At 36.7% G+C, this 24,513-nt stretch overlaps 1 protein-coding gene across 1 annotated transcript in view; it reads right to left on the minus strand.

The window, feature by feature from the left end:
• Positions 1-24,513, minus strand: part of COG5 (component of oligomeric golgi complex 5) — a 370,641-nt gene that overhangs the window by 66,554 nt on the left and 279,574 nt on the right. The window contains exons 13-14 of the mRNA XM_073009243.1: positions 12,729-12,890; positions 10,466-10,565 (exon numbers count right to left, since the gene is read on the minus strand). Coding sequence (XP_072865344.1) covers positions 10,466-10,565; positions 12,729-12,890 — 262 coding nt within the window. The remainder of the gene's footprint in view (positions 1-10,465; positions 10,566-12,728; positions 12,891-24,513) is intronic.

The raw sequence follows: 24,513 nt of genomic DNA on the forward strand, positions 1-24,513 counted from the left end.
AATGTTATTTTAGGCAGTTGATGTTTAAACTGGAGAAAAGTGGCTGTTTGGTAAAATTAATTGTTTAGTGTGAGTTTTAATATACTGTGACTGTCTATATGTGGGACTGTTTCTCTTTCAATGTTCCATTTTTCTATACCTGTGATAATACTTTATACTTCATTATCTTAACTAGAACTTTTTTTTTTTTTTTTTTTTTTTGTAGAGATGAGATCTCACTCAATTGCCCAGGGTGGTCTCAAACTCCTGATCTCAAGTAATTCTCCCTCCTCAGCCTCCCAAAGTGCGGCATGAGACACCACACCTGGCCTTTACTATAACTTTATGAGTCTTCTTATCTAGTAGAGCAAATCGCTCTGCATTGTTCCTCTTCTTAAAAAAGTGTCTTGATTGCCAAGTGTGGTAACTCATGCCTGAAATCTCAACTACTGGGGAGGCTGAGGCAGAGGATCCCTTAAGCCCAGGAGTTCCAGGCTACAGTGAGCAAGGATCATGACATTGCATCTAGCCTGGGCAACAGAGCAAGACTCCATCCCTTAAAACAAGTGTCTTGGTTATTCTTGACATTTCTGTATTTCTGTAAAAATTTAACAATCAACTGATCAACTTTTTTTAAAGTTAGAATTTTTATTGGAGTTACATCAAATCTATAGATCAATTTCAGAAGAATCAACCTCCATATAATACTGAGTCATCTAATGCATGAATAGCATATATACCATCATTTAAAAAATTCTTCTTCAATTTCTCTCAATACAACTTATAGTTTTCAGTGTAAAGTCTTGCCCATATTTTGTCAAATTATTCCTAGAATTTGATATTTTCTGCTGCCACTGTAAATAGCCTTTTATAAAGTGAATTCTATTTTCTGTTTGTAGCTGGTAGATAGAAATAGGTGGTTTTCAGTGATACCTTGTATACAATGATTTTACTAAAATCATAATTCTAGAATATGCTTTTGGCTTTAATCATGTTCTCTATTTTTTTTTTAACTTGATTGTTTTCTGCTCTCATCTTTATTATTTCCTTCTTACATGTTATGGTTTAATTTGCTCTTTTTTTCTCTCTCTCTCTTTTTAGTTTGTTAACGTAGAAGATTAGATCCTTGACTGAGATCATTTTTCCTCCCCAATAAAAGTATTTAATGATTTGAACTTTGCTGAGTTAGCTGCATCCTACAAATGCTAATACATTTGTTCTATTTGCATTTTTATTTAGCTTGAAATATTTTTTTAAAATATCCCTCTTTGGCCTATAGATCATTTAAATGTTTGCTGTTTAACTTTCAAATACCTGGGGGATTTTCCAGATAACTTTCAGTTACTTGAGGAGGAAGAATCACAGGCCTCTTTAAAATCTGTTAGAGCATTTTCCCAGGAAAATTCTGTGAAAGGAAAATAAATCTTGGGGCCCCCAAAATCACTAAGCTAAAGGGAAGAGTCAAGCTGGGAACTGCTTATGACAAACCTGCCTCCCATTCTATTCAGAGTCACCCCTCTGCTCACTGAGATAAATGTATATCTGATTGCCTCCTTTGGAGAGGCTATTCAGAAACTCAGAAGAATGCAACCATTTATTTCTTATCTACCTATGACCTGGAAGCTCCCTCCCTACTTTGAATTGTCCCGCCTTTCCGGACAGAACCAATGTTCATCTTACATATGTTGATTGATGTCTCATGACTCCCTAAAATGTACAAAATCAAACTGTGTTCTGACCACCTTGGGCACATGTCGTCAGGACCTCCGGAGGCTGTGTCTCTGCAAGTCCTCAACCTTGGCAAAATAAACTTTCTAAATTAACTGAGACCTGTCTCAGATATATGGGGTTCACAATTTCAAAAATATTTTGAAAAATACTTCTGTTTTCATAAAACTTGCAAATGGAACTAAGTTTTGTAAGTTTTATAATTTCCTAGGATCCACAAATCCCCTAAACCCATTGCCATTGCTAGATTATCAATTCCTGCCCTACGATACTGAATATGCTAAAAAGATTTTCTAAGAGATAGAGAAAGAGACAGAGGATTTTTCTTAATTCCCATTACAGAGAGAATCTTTCCATATCACAATTTTTGCTTTTAGATGTGTCTCAGAAAATACTCTAAACTGGCACAACCTAATACTAGTGAATTGAGTAAAAGCTGCTCAAAAGTGTGCTACATATCTGATATAGCAAAGGATAATCAAAGACAATCCATAGCTTCTAATATTCAAATAAGCTTGCTTATATTCAAATGAAGAGTTTTAGTTTGCATCCTAATTTTTAAAAGGAAGTCTTCCTCATTCTGGGTTTGTGCCTAATACATGTGTTGGGGGAGGGGTAGTTATAGGTGCCCCATTAATCATGCCTCCCTCCATATCATTACTCCATATCATTACTGCAGGTCTCCAATTCAGAACTCTATCTAATGCTGGTAGCTGGTGTCACACTGGGATACTGCAGATGTACTTCCTAAGCATGTTTTGGCCTTAGTTCCATTTGCAAGGCAATCTTGCTGTTTGTCGCACTAGGTTGATGCCTATAGAGGCCCTGGGCAGTAAACGCAGGTTTTCTTTAAATCTTATTATGAGTACAGCTATATCTTTAATGTGATATGCATTTGTATGTGGGTGTATGCTAGAAGGAGGGTGCTCTGAGTAAACCACAGCCTAACTTTGACTAAATGTTGACAATTTTATCTCCCAGAAATATACTTTCAAATAGCGTGATTTTTAAGCATACATGAAGGCATTAAATTATAGTTCATACCTTGGAAAAGGGTAGGATTAAAAGCTCTACTTGATCACTAATATGCTTCAACAGATATAAAAGCTCTATAGTGTTAGGACTTCCAATCCCAGTAAAAAATTGACTATGTAATTGACCAATTCTCTCAATGAGAACATCTGGAAAAACCAAATAACATATTTCAAAAATCTTCTTGATGGTATTGAAGCGATAACATGGCAGTAAAAAATTATGGTGCAAGATTCAATTACTCAATTTCTTTTCAAACTTCTAATACTAATATTTTCTAGGGTGGGTGTGGAGGATTCCATTTACTCAGATACTAAAACACTTCATATTCTGGAATGAAGAAAAAAAATTTTAAATGAGAAAGATAAAAAAAAAAGAAAAGGAAAAATGTTTGAATATTATATGCCTGTGGCAATGAAAAGAGGTTTAGGACAATAAAGATTAGAAAATGTGATAAGAGGTCAACATATATAATTTAAAAGTCATATAGAAAAAAGGCTTATGATTTTTATAGTAATATTAACATTAACTGAAATCATTAAGTAAATTACCATAGCAATGAATTTCTCTCTTCTTTGGCAGTGAAGGTGGTATCAAATGACATAAAAATTTAGCAAAAACACACCATTAGGATTCAAGTAGGGAGCGTACATCTTTGGGAATAAAAATAAAAGCTCAGCCAGGTGTGGTGGAGTTGCCTGTGGTCCCAGCTACTTGAGAGGCTGAGGCAGAAGGATTGCTTGAGCAGAGGAGTTTGGGGCTTTAGAGAACGCTGGTTGCATCTGCGAATACTCCTTGCATAACAGTCAGGCAATGTAGCGATACCCTGTCTCTAAATATTAAAAATTAAAATTAAAAAAGTTCATGAGCTCTCTTTTTTCATTGTTACATGCTCTCAATTTGGCTTTGTGATAGATACCATAATTCGTCCCAATTCTTCACCCACTTTGTATGTACATTCTTTGCTACTTAATTTTGCACTGTGGAGGGGTTGTTTTGGTGAGTGAGACTTATGGGAATATTTTCTCTCCTGCGCCCTGTCTTCATCATGAGATCAGGCCCAGGATAGCCTGCTGCAGAATTAGAGATACATGTAACAGAGCAGAGTTTTAATATGGTTAAGGCCAGTCTAGAACAGCAGCCAGTCAGGCTTGTGAGTAAACCCAGCCAACCTCAGTAAAGCCACCTAGCTAGTCCCCATACGACCCGAGAAGCATGAGCAAAAATGCTTACTGCGTGTCACCCATGCCAACAGCGGTTGTCAGTTACACAGCATTCTTATGGCAACAGATAACTAACACAGACTTTGACTTGCTTTAACTAAAAATTTCAAATTTTTTACTTTCTCTTGAAAATATTATTTGTCATTGCTCTCTGTCTTCAATATGATCTACCGACTCTTAGTCCTGACAGTTCGTCTAGTATTGATTTGCCACAGCCACCGGAAAATGAAGCTCTTACAGGTCTGAGAAGCAAGTCAGAAAGCTATCTTTTTTCCTTCTGCTTTTGTAGACACAGGGTCTCACTATGTTGCCCCAGCTAGTCTTGGACTACTGGGCTCAAGCAATCCTTCTGTCTCGAACTCTCAAAGTGCTAGGATTATAGCTATAGCCAGTGTATCAGGCCAGAAAGCTATCTTGAAGAAAGGACGAAGTAATCCCAAAACAGTCCAACGTAAGAAGAGAGGTAACAAAGAGTGGAAGGCTATCTAAAGGATCAAGAGGGCCAGGCATGGTGGCTCACTTTGGGAGGCTGAGGTGGGAGGTTGCTTGAGGCCAAGAGTTCAAGACCAAGCTGGCCAACACAGTGAGATCCCCTTCTCTTAAAAAAAAAAAAAAAAAGGATCAAGAGGCTAGCCAGATAACCTAAAGGGATTGGTGTGTTGTGTTTGTATTACAGTGAAAGTGCATTTGGTCAAAAAGATACAACTGATTTGTTTCACCTGTTTGCACATAATATAAAAACTCTTCCAAGTGATTTCATATTTCCTTTGTTTTTTTTTTTTTTTTTTTTTTTGTATTAGCAACATAAGCTATTACCATATAATAATATACGGGGTGACAGCCCATGTAGATGACATTAAAATCTCCATTAAATAATACTTGTATTTATTTATTTATTTTGAGATGCAGTCTCAGTCTGTTGCCCAGGCTTGACTGCAGTGGTGCAAGCTAAGCTCACTGCAACCTCCGCCTCCTGGGTTCATGTGATTCTCCTGGCGCGCACCCACACCTGGCTAATTTTTGTATTTTTAGTAGAGATGAGGTTTCACCATATTGGTCAGGCTGGTCTTGAACTTCTGACCTCAGGTGATCCACCCACCTCAGTCTCCCAAAGTGCTGGGATTATAGGCATGAGCCACCAGACCTGGTCAATACTTTTAAAACTAAAAACAAACAAACAAGCAAAAAAAAAAATTGAACTCATATTTTAGCTCATGTCTCTATATCATTTAAATATCACACATGTATGCTTTTTTCCATCATAGGAATGTCAAGTCTCCAACTTATGAAATTATATGAAGAATAAAGTGCATATTTACAAAGTCTTAAAATAAAACCTTAGTGTCTAGAACTAATGACCCCATACACAGCTACTGATCTGCATTGAAGTTGAGACCTCCCCTTAAATGTCATTCCTATTATTGTTTCAAATGGTCTGCAACCTAATTAAATGCCAATCTCCTTTCTCACAGTTCATAACATTTGCCATTTACACTAAGATTCTAGATGCCATTCCCTGGAACCATCAAATAATGGTTAGTGTCGGAAAATGCCCTTCAGTTTTTAAAAGGAATACTTATTAATATATTTGACTCCAAAATTGATATCAAAAAAGTTTACAAGCTTATACAAATTTTAAAGGTGCCAATAAAATATATACTAATATTTTAGTTTCCTTTTAACACACAGAGGATAAGGAAAATACTAATTAAAACTTTCCATTGTGGCTAGGTACATTGGCTCACACCTGTAACCCCAGTACTTCAGAAGGCCAAGGCTATGGATCATTTGAACCCAGGAGTTCGAGACCAGCCTGAGCAATGTGGCGAGACCCCCATCTCTACAAAATTAAGAAAATTAGCTAGGTATGCTGGCGTGCCCAGAGGCTGAAGCAGGAGGATACTTTGAGCCTGAGAGGTGGAGGTTGCAATGAGCCATGATCATGCCACTGTACTTCAGCCTGGGCGACAGAGTGAGACCATCTCAAAAACAAACAAAAACTCCCAACTTTCCACTGTAAGGTCTAGTGACCTTTTCTTCTAAAGGTCACATTTCAGACTATACAAACAAATCCCCAATATATCACCATTAAATAATTTGTTCAGTTCAGTCATAAAATATTATAATATTACACCTATAGGGTATGTGTGCATTTGAAACACAAAATTCTACTTAGTTAATTATAAACTCACAATTGCTGTCAAGACAAATAAGAATTTTTAAATGAAAATCTAAAAAACCTTGATCTCACTTTTACAAAAGAGCATCTAGAAAGCTGTTATTCACATGACCCATACTAAGTTAAATACATATTGGAGGAACTAAATCCTATTGCTTAGAACTCAGATGTGAAGCCTCAATGCTAAATCCCTACTATTTCAAAATTCAACTATGAAATCATCTAACTATACATTAAGAGCACGGAAGTAAAATAAACTATTCTACACATAAATAAAATATATTATGCATATATTAACATCTTGATATATTGTAAAATGAATGAACAATTCACAAAACAATATGCATAACACAATGTAACTTTTCTTAAATAAAAAAGATGTTATGTTTATATATAAGCTACAGATCAGAAATAAGAAAACATTAAAGGTTGGTGCAGAGGTGAACATGTGAGAGAACACAGTCATGGGTTCTTAGTTGCTGTTTCTGGTTGGGCCAGTAAAGTCCCTTACTCATACTTTTCCGCTTAGCACTAAAGACAGAAACTAAAAATCATGGTTTCAGGCTGCTAAAAGCCTAACAAAACACAAGAGAACAACAACAGTAAAAAATAAGGTGAGTTGAACAAGCTTGTTTTACAGTCTGGTCTGGATTTGAATGCTAGTGCCAACACCTGCTTCCAGGCATTCTAATTTTAGTAGTCGATATTACTCATGCTATTAACTGTTCTCAGCTTCAATTTCTACATTTTGTAGTGGTGGACAGTAATACTTTCATCTAATGGGACTGTTGTGAAATAAATGAAATAATATATATATAAGGCTTGGCACAATTCCCTGATTCACTATAAAGGTTAATGACGGTATTTATTTTTGTGGCCCAACCTCACTTTTAAAATAAATTCTCTGGTACCACTTTGGATTCAGAAGGACCAAAGGATTTCTCCTTACAGAGATATAGGTTTGTATAACACATACCTTTGGTGATTAGTAAGAGAAAAGCCTTAGGGAAAAAAATAGGTAATCATAAAAATAATTTCAGATGTATTAAGTATATAATGCACTCTACATATAATTTAATGTTATAATCTACTATATCCCAGAATATTAAAAATCAGCTTGAAAAAACCTTTTATAAGTCCTTCTCCTGATATGAATTAAAGCTATAATTAAGTATACTAAAATGTTTCAGTAGCCAAGAAACTCCTATAACTAATCTTTAGGGAAATAAATTTCAGATTCTGAAAAGCTGCTCAATGTACATTTCAGGCTGTATTTTCAAGTCACTCTTTCTGAAAGCATGCTTAAAATTCTAGCTTTCCTTTATCTCACTGCTTGAACATTCCATTAATTATCTGATTTCCCTCCCTCCCTCATTCCCTCCCTTCCTCCCTCTCTTCCTTCTTTTCTTTTCTTTTGTTTTCTTTCCTTTTTTTTTAAAATTATACTTTAAGTTCTGAGATACATGTGCAGAATGTGCAGGTTTGTTACACATGTATACACGTGCCATGGTGGTTTGCTGCACCCATCAACCTGTCATCTACATTAGGTATTTCTCCTAATGCTATCCCTCCTCTAGCCTCCCACCCACTGACAGGCCCTGGTGTGTGATGTTCCCCTATCTGCATCCATGTGTTCTCAATGGTCAACTCCCACTTATGGGTGAGAATATGCAGTGTTTGGTTTTCTGTTCCTGTGTTAGTTTGCTGAGAATGACGGTTTCCAGCTTCATCCACGTCCCTGCAAAGGACATGAACTCATCCTTTTTAATGGCTGCAGAAATAACGTCACACATCTACAACCATCTGATCTTACACAAACCTGACAAAAACAAGCAATGGGGAAAGGATTCCCTATTTAATAAATGTGAAACTAGACCCCTTCCTTACCCCAATACAAACATTAACTCAAGATGGATTAAAGACTTAAACATAAGACCTAAAACCATAAAAACTTTAGAAAACCTAGGCAATACCATTCAGGACATAGACATGGGCAAAGACTTCATGACTAAAACACCAAAAGCAATGGCAACAAACGCGAAAATTGACAAATGGGATCTAATTAAACTAAAGAGCTTCTGCACAGCAAAAGAAACTATTATCAGAGTGAACAGGCAACAGAATGGGACAAAATTTTTGCAATCTATCCATCTGACAAAGGGCTAATATCCAGAATCTACAAAGAACTCAAATTTACAAAACAAACAAACAAACAATCCCATCAAAAAGTTGGCGAAGGATCTGAAGAGACACTTCTCAAAAGAAGACATATATGCAGCCAACAAACATATGAAAAAAAGCTCATCATCACTGGTCATTAGAGAAATGCAAATCAAAACCACAATGAGATACTATCTCATGCCAGTCAGAATGGCGATCATTAAAAAGTCAGGAAACAACAGATTCTGTCACTTCTTAATCTTGTGGATTGGAAGCTTAAATTTTTCATCTTTGAAAAGAATCTCCCACTCATTGATTTAGTTTTTGTACCAAATCTCAAGTCAGCATTTCCATTTATAGGCAGAGTAGTTATCCAATTCAAAAATCTGTTTCAAGTCTTTCTTCCACTAAAGACTATTTGGCTATTTTCCTCTAAATGTTTTCAGTCAAATTATTCTAAAAGAACAGGAATATTTGTAAAGATTAAAGAACAGGTATAATTTTAAAACATAGAGGAGTAGAAGAGTGTTATTAAATGCCAAGAAATGAGCAATCACAGCAAGCTGCTACTTAAGACATTAGTCAATAATGTATTTTAAAAAATAGGGCATATGCTTTTTATAATCTTATTTAATGCTTAAGTTTCCCTTATACACTAAAATGAAAGTTGAAAAATAAAAGCATCTTTAATAAAAAAAGAAATAATCCAATTAAAAACCAAAAAATGTCAATGATTTTCTGTTAGCCTTCAACATTGCAGGTACGTTAGGTAGGCTTAAGTAATTTACATTACTATGTTAACTGAAGTATGTTAACCATTACCACTGTCCCTCCGTACTCTCAATGCAAGGTACTTTCTATATATATGCTGGATCTTTCTTATGGTGTTAACTTCAGGTCTTGGTATTGTCAGTAATTACACTAAACTCCAGTAGATATAATAATGAATTTTATTTATAGCAATAACCATGCTTTTGAAGCAATGAACATTATAATAAAGCATCTTTAAACACAGATTGAGAGAAAAATTACTAATCTAAATTCATAGTAATTTCCTACAAAGAGCTTCCATATCTCTGTATGGTTAGTTTTCAATAAAGTTCTTAAAAAGATGCTTCTAAGATGATTTTGTCAAGACTACAAGATCAACTGAATGGAAAATAGTACCATATTTGCAAACAAAATCTGGCCATCCACGGGAACTAAAAGTAGGAAGCCTCGTAACATGACTGTTACCTCCAAGGATCATTTTATGTAAGTCCTTCAGTATGTCACCAGCTTACCCTAAAAGTTATCACAGAACAAACTGAAACAACTTGGATATAGGTAAAAGTAGATTATTTTGTTTATTATGATATTTCAATTGGGAACAGTTAGAGAGGATAAACTGAAAATGTAGTTGGCTAACACACTAAAGAAAGTGGAGACAATCAGATTTTGACACACTGTCTAAAATTAGTATATCAATAATAATAAAAAAATATTGAAGTCTTATTTTGTTTGAATTTCAATTAGCATACATACATACTGGTGAAATATGTATGCTTAACTTTAAAACATTAATGTATAGAATTAAGATTATGATTCAGTTACGTACTTATTATTTTAAATGCATGCCTATAGCTATTTCAAATAGAATAATTTTAGGGTTAAACTCCCAGGCTCTGAGGTTGGAATCTTTAAAAAGTAAATAAACATTTTTCTACTAAAATTTTACGTACTTTACTTCCTACAACAGTTTTCTAACAGTTCAAGTCAATTTCACACTAGGTGACCATGCATGAATGATATGTGGAATTAGTGGTCACACAAAAGGGAAAATTTGATTGATCATATATAATTATAATTTATGTAAATTATTTAAAATATTTAAATATTTAAAAATACATAATTAGCCCATTAATTGGCACATGCGTTAAAAAAAGAAACCTTATAAAAACTTGCCTGTCTTCTGAAAGTGTACTGACAATGTGTAGGAGGGCCATTTTTTTGTTAACAGAAATTTTTTTTCTAGTTTAAATTCATCACGAAATTACAAACTTTCACTACAGTAAAAACGGAAGTAAATGAATAGTTAATTCAATATTTATGATTAGTCAAGTATTATATAGTTAGTAATTTTAAACAAAATCATTAAAGTTTACAGATAAAGGATATCACTTACAAGCTGCTCTGACTTTACACTGTATAACTGGATGGTCTTTGCCACATTTTTTGACACAGCTAATGTGAGGTTTGTATCAACAGCAGCAACATTTAGTTCACTGGAGAAAATAAAAACAGTTTTTAAATATTAGCACCATCGTTCATCAACAAAGTAAAGAGCAAGATAAAAACTCAAACCCAATAAGCAATATGGTTATTCTTTTTATAGATTTCACTGCTTCCAAGAACTGGTTGCATTGTTTCATTTTACCACCTAAATTCAGTATTAGGAAAATGTGCCTGGAGACAGCTTCCTTAATGACCAGTTTCTCATTAATAAAAGCATGTCATATGTGGGTTCAGTCTGTCATTAAAGGAGTAAATCGTGTACAGATTTTTAAGGTCGCACTCTTGGTAAGACTGACAAAGTGCAATTAGAGGCATTGCATATCACAGACATCTGCAAGGAAATGACAGCTCTTGAATGGCAATGATGACCTTGAACGGACACAGGCTAAAAATATAAATTACACATGATATATACTCAGTTTCTGTAGAAATTATGCCAATTCATGCTAGTTTGAATAGAGTAGCTTTTTAAATAATATAAAAGCATAGCAGGTCTATAATTACAAATTTTTAAAATTCGGATTCTTAAAGTATTTTTTTGTCATGCTTCTTTTCAACTTTAACATTGGATTAATTGGGGCATTTGATCTGACGGCCAAAAAAAAAAAAAGGTATTTTATAAAGACCATGGAAAGAATACTAGAAATTAAAAATCATATAGAAACCCATATACAGATGGAAAGCAAGAAAAGTAATTACTGTCCCTGAAGTAGTAGAGTAAATCTTACCAGATTCTCTTTCTAAAGAAGTTGGAAGAGTTTGAAGCAATACTAGTGCATACTATGTGTAACAAAAATGCACTTTCATATAGTATTGAGACATAATTTTGTTAATGTTCACTTTTAAATTTTATTAAACACTACCATAAGCATGATTCTTCCAGCTGTAGATTATATTTGATTATAGCATTGTCAAGTTGCATAGAGGAATGGGAGAGATTCCTCTTTAATATTTACATAAACAGGTCAAAGAGATCAAGTTACTAGGACCTAGTCAGAACTTTGGAAAGTCAAGGCAATTGTGGAGAGATTTAAGACCAAGATGCTGGGCAATCTAGATAATTTGTAGGTACATCTGCAGCAAAAGATATGCTTATGTATATTATTATACATGTGGCTTTTTATTTTTTGAGACTCACTCTTGTCAGCCAGACTGGAGTGCAGTGGCATGATCTCGGCTCACTGCGGCCTTCCCCTCTCGGATTCAAGCGATTCTGATGCCTCAGCCTCCTGAGTAGCTGGGGTTACAGGCATGCGCCACCAGGCCCAGCTAATTTTTGAATTTTTACTAGAGATGGGGTTTCACCAGGATAGTCTCGAACTCCTGATCTCAGGTGATCCACCCACCTCCACCTCCCAAAGTGCTGGGATTACAGGCGTGAGCCATCATGCCTGGCCACCTGTGGCTTTTTTAGTCTTACTCTTCCATACCTCAGAATCACCATCTTCAAATCTTTAAAAGAATTTAGACCTCGGTCTCATACTATTTTTTATTCCTTAAAATATCCATCTCAAATGTACAGATCTACTATTATGACAACTTGTTAGTCATGACAGAAACAGATAATTTCAACTGCAAATTAGTCTGGACAACTTTTAAATAAGTGTCTAAAGCCAACAGTATATAATTACATTGTCTGCAGGCATTCAGGTGGCACCTCTGCTATGATACCCTCCCTTTTTAGAGTCCTAAAAGCTGTCACATTCACTTAAAAAGCTTAAAATAGCAAACGCAAGCTAATCAAACTTATATTCTTATTTCTGCCATGAAGCACCTTCTGGAGTTTAGGATAAAAAAAATTAACCTGCATGTTTTAGTTTCTCAATTTATAAAATCATTTATTGTATTTGATTTCTTGTATAATGTAAGAAATTTACTATGGTATAAACAGCTAGGTTTACTTTGCATCCTTGGCAAGATACAGAATAATTATAACAGACTATTTTTAGACTATATTTAAGGTATTTAAATTATTTTATTAATTGGAATCTCAAGTACTTACTATGTGTGCACTCATTTACTGTAAAATTCTTAATTGTGGGCCTAATTACTTGAATAATTTGAAAATAAATTAAAGATGTACTGCTATCATATATCACTAACAAATATGGCAGTCATCTTATATGGCATGCCACTATATAAAAAATACATACCTTGCTATAGTTTTAATAATACCATCAAGTTCATCAGAGGAAGGAGGATTACGACCACCCGGGGGAAAAACCAAGTTGATAGGATCGAAGAGTCGAGATAAGGATTTTGATAGATAAGCAGCCTCATAGGGTTGTAGTGAGTCTTTCAAAGCCTTTTCTGGACTGTGGAAACAAAATTTTTTAAAAACTAACTTAAAACTGCACAGAACTAAATGCTATTGTATCAGGCTGTAAATATCTTTTTTAAAAACCTCCCATAAAAACATAACTCTATATTAAAAAAAGAAAATCATTTGTTTTACAATGTACATATTTACAAATATATTTCACAATTAAACATTCAGGACTATAGTAACTTTTTTGTTTGTTTGTTTGTTTTGAGATGGAGTCTCACTCTTGCCCCGGCTGAAGTGCAGTGGTGCTATCTTGGCTCACTGCAATCTCCACCTCCTGGGTTCAAGCGATTCTCCTGCCTCAGTCTCCCAAGTAGCTGGGATTACAGCTGTCCGCCACCATGCCCAGCTAATGGATGTATTTTTAGTAGTGACGGGGTTTTGCCATGTTTGTCAGGATGGTCTCAAACTCCTGACTTCAGTGATCCACCTGCTTCAGCCTCCCAAAGTGCTGGGATTACAAATGTGAGCAACTGTGTCTGGCCTATATTAACATTTTAATTTCTACATAAGTCCCCACTATCAATGCACAATAATATGCACCAATACCTACTGTATTATCTGTTTCCTTAAACTAAAGGAGTAACAGTAAAATCCTATTAATGCTAATGGGGGATATGCCTTTACTTGCAAATCCTACTTACAGAGTTATCAAAGCATACGGAAGAGAGACCAGCCTGCAGAGACCTGCTCCATTAGCTTGGCCCTTTCCATCCACAGCTGCCTCCCTAATAAACCTCACTGTCTGAGAGGGAAGTGTACAGACTTAGGTTTTACATTTTCCATTTTTGTGTTCCACTTTTGAGTTATTTTGTGAGACAAAATAAAAAGTATTTGTGAAAGTCCTAAAATCATGTAAATATTCCCAAGTAGAGTTCTGTGCTACTTTGTTTTATAATATTCTTCACAATATCAAACTTAACCTGAGAAATATTTCTTTCCTGCTTGCACTTCCTGTATCTTTTATCTTCCTGTATCCTGAATCATGCTGATTTTCATTTAGTAGTCAAACTATTTGATCTTACACTTTTCTTTCAACAATTACTATCAAATGCCTATAACCACTATTTTCACGTTTCCTTACTCCTATAATTAATTCAGTGTCTTCTCACATCATCCCTGTTTACAATCCTTCTACCAGCTTTTGCATTGTCTTTTTTCTTTTATAAAGAACAAATTTCCCTTCATCTAAAAAGTTAACCTTTAAAACATCTGACCTGCTTCTTCATGTATGTGAAACTTGGCTTTCTCTTTTTCTCACCCTTCTGGTGAACTGATAAGACCTAGAGATCAGAATGCTCTTGGCTCCAACATCATAATTCCATAGTTATCTCTTAATATTTTCTCATTCAATAAGCATTTCACTCAACACATATTTACTGAGAATACTATGCACCAGGCACTTTGTAAAGTGCTGGGAAGATAGAGATTAAGAGTGCTTTAGAGTTGTGAAGAAATTGGCAGGTAAAATGCTAATTATAATAATTTCTTTAATAGATGAAGATACCAAGACCACGATGGAAGCATGAAATAACTTAGTATCTAAATCTGTCTGAAGCAATCCTCTGTTGAAGTCTGAGCCATCTATTTAAATGTCACTATTTGTACTCATGTCATCTACTGACCTCAGAAGCCTCTTACCACTTCTGCAGAAATTTTGGCACTGAATTATAAGAACACTTTCCCATTCTCCAAATCTACCATTAAAGATCTTTGGTGACTACAATGTCAAACATCTTTTCTAAAACATGTCCTATATTAAAAGTCTACATTTATAATAACCTTTATTTTGGCTTTACTAGGGGGCTTCCAAATTTGAGTCATCACTTTGAACTGCTCCACTTCTAAGATCTTCAACCTTAAAGGAAACTTTCTACATGCCCCACCTTCTATCTCTACTTTCCCTTCCACAAATATTAAGTCACTACAGTATTTGCCAAGTATTTCCTAGGTGCAGAACTATAGTAGAGAACTTGGTTTAAAAAAAAATTCCCGGTCGGACCTGGTGGTATGGTGGCACGTGCCTGTAATCCCAGCTACTCAGGAGACGGAGACAGGAGAATTGCTTGAACCCAAGAGGAAAGGGTGCAGTGAGCCAAGACCATGCCACTGCACTCCAGCCTAGGCGACACAGCAAGACTCTGTGGGAAAAAAAAAAAAAAAATTCCCTGTCCTCTTAAAGCTTACATAGTAACAGGAGAGATATACACAAAAATAAAAATTTAAAATAAGTTAAATATGGAATATGATAAGTGCTAAGAGAAAAATAAAGCAAGAAAGATAGAGAATAATGTTTAAGTCTTTTTTCCTTTTTCATCCAATTTGAGATAGGATGAGGCAAAGGAAGGCTTACCGAGGGGCCCTGAAGGAAAAGAGGTAGCAAATTGTGTAGACTTTCAGGGAAATCGCTTTCTACGAGGAAAGAACAGCAAGTACAAAGGCCCTGAGGAGAGACCATACCTGAGTGTGTTGCCCAGAGAAGCAGATCAAGTAACAGAAGGGTAGTACAAGATAACATCAGAGAAAACAGATGGACTGAGTCATGTTGAGCTTTGTATATCTATAAAGGTGGTATATTTCACTCTAAAGAACTTGTTCTTTGACCTTATTGTAATTTATGCTACGTGACCCCTTCCTGCTTCCAGCCTCCATCAGTCCACCAGGTCTATATCATCCTTTTTCCATAGCCATCATTTCAAGGTACTCTCATTAGCACCCTGATTTTTCCAATTCACCTTCCTTTCAAAGTTCTAAGAAAATATTACTGAGATGTTCTCTGTATCTGCTGCTAAGCTGGCCAAGTACTGCAGAGAAAAAAATGATTTCTACTGGACATTTATACAAACCTCTTTAATATCGAGAGACCTGAAGGTCAAAGTAATAACCTAAAATTCTACTTTTGCAACTCTTCAATCTTTATAGGTGACTTTTTTCTTGGTTTTACCCTAAGAGCAAAACCACTGGCCATCACCTTTCTCAACTTGGCACTTCTCTCATTTTTTCCCCTCTTACAACTTCATCTATTCTCTGTGACTTTCTTATTACTTCAATGAAAGAGATAGCTTCATTCCTTTTTTTAGAATAAAAAATTCCCAGAATAATTTAATCTACCTCTTCTTATCCCATTATCTTTTTACCCAGATCTGATGGCTATACATTACATGTATCATGGCATCACTCTGTACTCCATATGTATAAATATTATGTGTCATTTAAAGAAAAAAGATACGTCAACATAAAAAATTATATAAAGATGTATTCTAAGTAAAAAGGTTTTAATGGGAAATAACATACAAGAAGCAGGATTGCTATCTTGAACCTACACACAGAACAGGGTGGCCTCTGGTATGTTTGGAAAACAAAAGAAAGGCTGGGGTTTACTGGGGAAAGAGGAAGTTACACAAGTTGTTTTCAAAAAAAAGTTCATTGGCACTGGCAGCATCTTAGATAAGAGCTGGTGAGTTCTGACTGGTGAGTGTCAGTAAATTGCAAGGTAGGACTTGTAATTTTAGTGTTATGGTTAGGCCGTTTGGATTGGGCTTGTGAGATAGTGTGTCAGGCAAATGTTCTTGTGTAAGTGGCTAGCTGTCCCTGTGTGACTTGTGTAGTAAGCTGCAGTTTAGAAAAATTTCTTGTGATAGTTCTTGTTATCAGGCAAATCATGTGTGACAGCTCTCCCTTCATGACCCTCCCCCAGCTCTATTTTGCCAGGATTTGACACAAGTGACTCCATGTTGAATCTGACAACTTTCATATATATAATTTACATAGCATACCACCACTTGAATTCAATCACTGAAAGTATACAATTTGATGAATTTCGTATATTCAGAGATCTGTGCAATCATCACCATAGTCAATTTTAGAACATTTTATCACCTCAGAAAGAATTCTTGTATCTTTAACAATAACACTCCACCTTCCTCACTCCATCCCCAGCCCCAATCAATCACTAACCTACTTTATGTTTCTATAGATTTTGCTATTCTGGATTTGCATATGAATGGGATAACATACTGTGTGTGTCTGTGTATGTGTGTGTTTTACTGTCTTCTTTCACTTAGTATAATGTTTTCAAGGTTAATCCACATTGCAGGATGTACAGTACTTCATTTCTTTTTATGAGTAATATTGTATATGTTTTAATTGTAATATTTCATTTTATGAATATAGCACATTTTGTTTACCCATTTGTCTGTTGACAGACATTTGGTTGTTTCCATCTTTTAGCTATCAGGAATAATGCTGCAATAAACATTTGCATACAAATGTCTATGTGAACATATGTTTTTATTTCCCTTGGGTATACACCTGGAGTGAAATTGCTGGGTCATATGGTAACTATATTAATAGTTTGAAGAGGCCGCACATGGTGGCTCATGCTTGTAATCCCAACACTATGGGAGGTTGAGGCAGGAGGATCCCTTGAGCCCAGGAGTTCAAGACTAGCCTGTGCAACAAAGTGAAACCATGGTGCTACAAAAAATAAAGTAATTAGCCAGGCATGGTGGTGCACGCCTGTAATCCCAGCTAGTGGTGCTTACCTATAATCCCAGCTACTCAAAGGGTAAGGCAGAGGACTGCTTGAGCCTGAGAGTTAGAGGCTGCGGTGAGCTGTGATTGCACCACTGCACTCTAGCCTGGGCTATAGAGTAAGACCTAGTTTCAAGAAAAAAAAAAAAAGTTTGAAGAACTGCCAAACCCTTTTCCAAGGCCCTGCACCACTTTAGATTTCCACCAGCAACATATGAGGACAGTAATTTCTCAACATCCTTGCCAACACTTGCTACTATTTGTCTTTTTGTTTACAGACATCCTAGGGGGTGTGATGTAGTAGCTCACTGTGGTTCTGATTTGTATTTTCCTGACCATCTTTTTCATGTGCTTATTGGTCATCTATGTTTTTTGGAGATATGTCTGCTCAGATCCCTTGTCCACTTTTTAATGGGGTAATTTGTCTTTTTATTGCTGATTTGAAAGAGTTCTTTATATATTCTGAAACAAGTCAATTGCCAGACATATGAGTCAGAAATACTTTCACTCATTCCTGATGATAATCCTTTGAAGCAGCAAAGTTTTTAATTTTCAGAAAGTCCAATATATCATTTTGTCTTTTGTTGATTGTGATTTTGGTGTCATGTCTAAGAATTATTTACCAAATCCTAATGCATAAAGATTTACCCATATGTTTTCTAACATATATATATACATATATATATGTAAATTTTTGTATAGATTGATTGGTTGAGATGGGGTCTCCCTATATCCAGGCTGGGTTCAAACTCCTGGGCTCAATTGATTTTCTCACCTCAGCTTCCCAAAGTGCTGGGAATTATAGGCATGAGCCATGGTGCCCAGCCTTGTTTTATATTTTTAATCTAATATTTAGATCTTTGATCTATCTTGAGTTAATTTTTGTATATGGTGTGAAGGGCAGCACTTCATTCTTTAGTATGTCACTATCAGCTGTCCCAGCACCATTTGTGTAAAAGATAATTCTTTCTCAATTGAAAGAATGGTCTTCACACTTTTTGAAGACAGCTCACCATAGATTTATGGGTACTCTCTTTTTTTGTACTCTCAATTTTATGTTTATCCTTGTGCCAGGCAGTACTATAGCATCAGGATTAAAATTTCTTGTGAGCCCTCCTACATTCTTCTTCTTCTTCAATATTGTTTTAACTATTCTGGGTCCCTTCAAATTCCATATGAATTTTAGAATCACTTGTTACTTTCTACAAAGAAGTCAGCTGAGATTCTGATAGTGATAGTTACTGTACTGAATTGATATATATCAGTTTGGGGCACATTACCATCTTAACAAGGTCAAGTCTTGCAATTCATGAATATGAGGTGTTTTTCTACTTATTTAGATATTTCTTTGAACAATATTTTACAGTTTTCTGAGTATAAATTTGCCCTCCTTTTGTTAAAGTTATTCCTAAATATTTTATCTTTGTGGTGTTGTTATACATATTACATCCATTAATGTTAATAAACCCAACAATGAATTGTTATAATTATTACTTTACTATCTGCCACCATTTCCTAGCAAATTTCAGCTTTGTTCCTGCCTACTTCCTGTGTGAGGTTATTTGCAAATGTATTAGGCACATATTACATTTCTAAATGTTATAGTCTCAACAATGCTTTTATGAAAGGAAAATTAAATCTTGGGACCCCAAACTTGCTATGCCAAAGACAAAAGTTAAGCTTGGAAATTGAGTTATGCAAAAAAACTTCCTTTCCTTTGTTCCCAAACAGCTGTAAGATGGAAGGCCACATCTCTCTCCAGGTGGCCTCCTTCACCCTGATCCTGTAAATTAACAGCTTATCTTCACATATAGGGACAATGACAATATTGGAAATAATTCTACTGCCCACTATGAGACAAATGCAGATTTGCTGAACTTGAGACAAATGCATAACTGACTGTTCCTGTACCCTCTCCTTTCACATGTAACATGTGGATTCAGTGAGTGCTAATCAAAGCCTCATAAGAACGTGACCACTTATCTCACTACCTACCCTCCCCACTTTTTTCTTTTCCCCTTCTCTTCCTGCCCACTCTTTCCCCTTTAAATCTTGAAGTCCTCAAAACCCTCTTTGGAAAAAATCTAGGTCACAGATCCTTCAGTGATTAGAGTCTCCTTTTCCCAGGCACATCCTCAACCTGCGCAAAATAAACCTCTAAATTAATAGAGACCTGTCTCAGACACTTTTTGTTTTATACATTCTATACATATTATTTCATATAATTGCTTTTTAGGTCAGTTAAGAGAAGAAAATGTGTGTTTATATTTTCTTTTATAATTTCATAGTTACCTTTACTCTCTGGGGATTCAAATTATCTGGGGTCACTCGCTTCAACCTGAAGAACTTTCTTTAGTATTTCTTGTAAGCTGGAATGCTAGCAACACATTCTCTTTTTTAAATCAAGGAAAGTATTTTGCCTTCATTTTTGAAAGGACAGCTTTACTGGACACGGGATTCTTGGCTCATTTTTTTTCCTTTGGGCAATCTGAGCCCGCTACCTTTTGGCATCCTTTGTTTCTGCTGAGAAGTCAGCTGTTAATGTTATTGGGACTCCCTTATAAGTGAAGTGTAGTTGTATTTGGGAAGTGGGTGTGGGGAGTGGGTAAAGACAGGGTCTCACTATGTTGCCCAGGCTAGTCTTGAACTCCTGGCCTTAAGCAATCCTCCTGCCTTGGCCTCCTAAAGAGCTATGATTACAGGCATGAACCACTGCACCCAGCTGATGTACAGTTTTTCCCTTGCTGCCTTCAGGGTTTTGTCCTTGACTTCTGACATTTTTACTATGATGTATCTGTTTGTGGATCTTTTTGCATTAATATTACTTGAGCTTCCTGGATGGATAGGCTATTGTATTTCAATAAATTGGGAAGGTTTCATTCATTATTTCTTCAAGTTTTTTTTTCTCCATTACCTCTCTCCTTTCCTTGTGGTATTCCTATAACATAGACGTTGGTATTCTTAATGGTATCCCACATTTCCTTGAGGCTCTGTTTATTTTTTTCATTCTTTTCTCTCTGTTTTTTGACCTGTGTAATCTCTATCAACCTAGCTTCAAGTTGCTGAATTCTTATTTCTGCCAGTTCAAAGCTATTCACAGAAGTAAAGGAAGGCGTGAGTCACCGCAACCAGCCAAAACTGGGCATTTTAGATACACTGTTGTAACCCTGGGTACTGGTCCCCCCCAGCTCTAGGGCTTGTTATTGTTGTTTGCTTTTTATCTGTTTAGTTATTGGCTGGAATATTTTAATGAAGTCTCTCTCTCCCCCACAGTCTTAAATCTCTGATGTTCCTCAGCTAGACACAGCTTTGGGTATGCTAATAGTCACCTTGAGATGGCAGTACTAACTGCAGGATTATCTTTGTCATTTTTGTCTGACCACACCTAAACTCCACTAACTGACTGCTCTACATTTGCAACAATGCCTTGAGGCATAAACTCCTCTACAAACGCATCTACAAAGGAGCTAACTGTAGCTCCTTTGATAGAACAGTTTCTGAGGTCATGTTTGATATTTGTTCTGATTCCAGGAGGGGTCCTCCCAGTTGTTTTACTCTCCAGAGCTCTCCTCAGAGCTAGTTTACCTTCAGCTATCTTCACTAGATCTACAAGTCTCCTCCCATTGCCTTTCACCACACTTCCAGGGTTTTTTTGAGAATACCCTTAGGTTTAAACTTCTCTAGTCTCTGTTGCAAATGAAGTCATTTACTTTGGGAAGAGATTAGGGGCTGTTTTTCTTTCTTTCTTCCTTTCTTTTCCTTTCCTTTTTCCTTTCCTCCTCTCTTCTCCTTTCTTTGCCTTTCTTTTTCTATTTCCTTCTTTTAGAAAGGGTGTTGCTCTGTCACCTAAACTGGAGTATAGCGGTATGATCACCACTCACTGCTGCCTTGACTTCCCAGGCCCAAGTGATCATCCCACCTCAGCCTCCCAAGTAGCTGGGACTACAGGTGTAGACTACCAAGCCCAGCTAACTTTTTAATTTTTTGTGGACGGAGTCTGTTTTGCCCAGGCTGGTCTCAAATTCCTGGGCTCAAGCCATCTGCCTACCTTGGTCTCCCAAAGTGCTGGGCGACCACCACGCCTGACCCAGGACCTGTCTTATTGCCTGCCTCTACCCAAGTAAAAATCTTTATGCCAGGACTCTGGACCTGAGAGTGGAGGAAATGGCAAGCTTCTATCTGACTGACACCTTGTAGAAGGTCAGGTCTCACTAATGTAGGCCTCCATAACAACTTTTTGCACTGACTGAATGGTTAAGTTAAATATTCAAAGCTGAAAGAGTCAGTGTCTTTATACAAAGGCTGGGATATAACAAAAGTCCCCCAAGAGTTTTGCTTACGTCTTTCCTGGGCCTTAAAGCATGACAAGGTAACAAAGGATTTCTTAACAGGACCCATTAAGGATTAAAAAAGTTTTATTGGGGATCTGAAGAAACTCTCCAGGCCTCCACAAACAAGTTTATAGGTGGTCTAAAGAACTCCCCAAACCTCCATGATTTAGTAGGAGACAAGATAAGAGTAATCACCCCAGCACCTGGGACCCATTTACATTAAGTAATTTACTGAGGCTCCAGAGGAAGGTCTTCAAGACTCAGAACTTAGTTATAGATTAAAAGAAGTTAATCATTTATGTCTTTAGATGAGTGCACTTACATGTAAACATATAGCTTAGAAGGTATATAAGCTCTGGAAAACTCTGTAATTTTGAGTTGGTGTGGCGATATTTTCCGGGCCTTATCGCTGCAACTGGTTATAGAAATAAAAAACTCTCCTCCTCTCCAGCTAATCTGCATCTTGTTATTGGGCAGCAAGAAATAGCAGTCCAACCCTCAGTTTGGTCTGGGAATAACCTCACTCTAGGAAGTGAGCACTTGGTGGCAGGCAACTGCACGAGGTCCTTTCAGTTTATATTTCCTGGCAAAGAATCACTATTTCAAAAGCCCAGGCAAAGGTAATTAGGGCCCCAGTACTTTGAGTCTGCCATGCTCAAGGACCCATTCATTACGTGGGAATTGGGCACAATATGGCAGCTCTCTATTCCTGACCTCACTTACCTGAAAGTCAGCCTCAGCAACTTTCTGCTGAGGGCATTATGAATAATGTTGAGGCCCTGCTCTTTCCAGGAAGAGAGCCTTCCGGCTTGGAGCTAGAAGAGAGGGAGCCCTATGTTCTTGGCTACTGCAATCTAGAGAACACTCTCCATTTCACTAAGCTGAGGTGGGTAAGACAGGAACAATCTTGGCTCAAATACGATAGGCTCCAGTTTTTCTGACCAAATTTTCATAGACGTTCGTGAATAGAAGCTGCTTCCTCTTGCTGTTTGCTCTTAGGACCATTTCCGGACTCCAACTTAAATGAACTCATTCTTTGGGGCTCCACACTGCTTTGAGTTGTCCTCCTATCTCACCATTTTTTCTGTCTTTATCTCCTTTGTAAGCTGCCACTCCACTGACTAATCTATACACGCTGGTACCTTTCTTGGACCAAGGCTCTCTCTTCTCTCTCTGTATACATCTTCCCTATGTAATCTCTTCCAATTCCATGATTTTAAAAAACGTACATGATGATAGCAGGGTGAGGTGTCTCAGGCCTGTAATCCCACACTTTGGGAGGCTGAGGTGGATGGATCATCTGAGGTCAGGAGTTCAAGACTAGCCTGGCCAAAATGGCAAAACTCTGTCTCTACTAAAAATACAAAAATTAGCCGGGCACGGTGGTATGCGCCCTTAATTCCAGCTGCTCGGGAGGCTGAGGCGGGATAATCACTTGAACCCAGGAGGCAGAGGTTCCAGCCTGGGTGACAGAGCAAAATAAAAAAAAAAAGAGAAAGAAAGAAAAGTCCACGATGATGACTTCCAAGTATGTATTTCTAGCCCTGACTCGTATTTAATTACCTTTTCAACAACTCTATTTGCATTTTCAATTCACCAGTCTCAAAAGAATTAAATACAATGTATTAATTAAATACAATGCTTTGAAAAAATTCTTCCTATCTTAACCACTCAGTCTTCCACCAACTAGTCGTATCCTTGATTCCCCTGTCCTCTCAGATCAATGGCTTGCCCTCTATATAGCCTGCTTCAGAAATACATCTTGAATCAATCTGACCAAATTGCCACCTTATCTGCTCATCCTAGTTCAAGTTATTATCATCTCTTATCTGGATAAACAAAATAGCTTCCATCTTCCACTTCCCTAACTCTGTGCTGGCCCCCCTTAGTTGTCTATATAGCAGTCAGAGTGCTAATTTTAACATGTTTATCAGTTCACATCATTCCTCTAAATCAATGGTTTCTCACTTTATTAGGATAAACTCCAAGCCCTTTACCATTGCCTATAAAGCTCTACATGATCTCACATTTCCTTTCCTCTCTGATCCAATCTTAAACACTTCCCTTTTTTGTTCACTATGTTCCAGCTGCACTGGCTTCTTTCTGTTCTTCTGTTCTTCAAACCTCCTCATCTTAATTTTCTTTTCTTTTTTTTGAGACGGAGTCTTGCTCTGTCGTCCAGGCTAGAGCGCAGTGGCGCGATTTCAACTCACTGCAACCTCCACCTCCTGGGTTCATGCAGTTCTCCTGCCTCAGCTTTCCAAGTAGTTGGGATTATAGGCATGTGCCACCATGCTCGGCTAATGTGTGTGTGTGTGTGTATGTGTGTGTGTGTATATATATGTATATATGTATGTGTGTGTGTATATATATATTTTTTGTAGAGACAGGATTTCACCATGTTGGCCAGGCTAGCCTCGAACTCCTCAGCCTCCCAAACTGCTTAGATTATAGGCGTGAGCCACCGCGCCCAGCCTTAATTTTCCTAAGGCCTCTAAATTTGTTCTTCTGACTGCAAAAACCTTACTCTAAATTTCCCCTGGTTGATTCTTTCACACTATTTAGATCTAAGGTCAAATGTTACCGCCTCATAGAAGCTTTCTCTGACATCCTATATAGTAAGCAACTCTATAGCATTATTTTATTTTCTTCACAGCAATTATCACTACTGAAAATTTGACACGAGTAATGAATCATGAAAAATGATACCCTGGCTATTCATGTTTTGATTCTGTGCTGATTCCTCTA

This window comes from Chlorocebus sabaeus, chromosome 21, assembly GCF_047675955.1.
Source record: "Chlorocebus sabaeus isolate Y175 chromosome 21, mChlSab1.0.hap1, whole genome shotgun sequence".
In the NCBI taxonomy this organism is placed as follows: domain Eukaryota; kingdom Metazoa; phylum Chordata; class Mammalia; order Primates; family Cercopithecidae; genus Chlorocebus; species Chlorocebus sabaeus.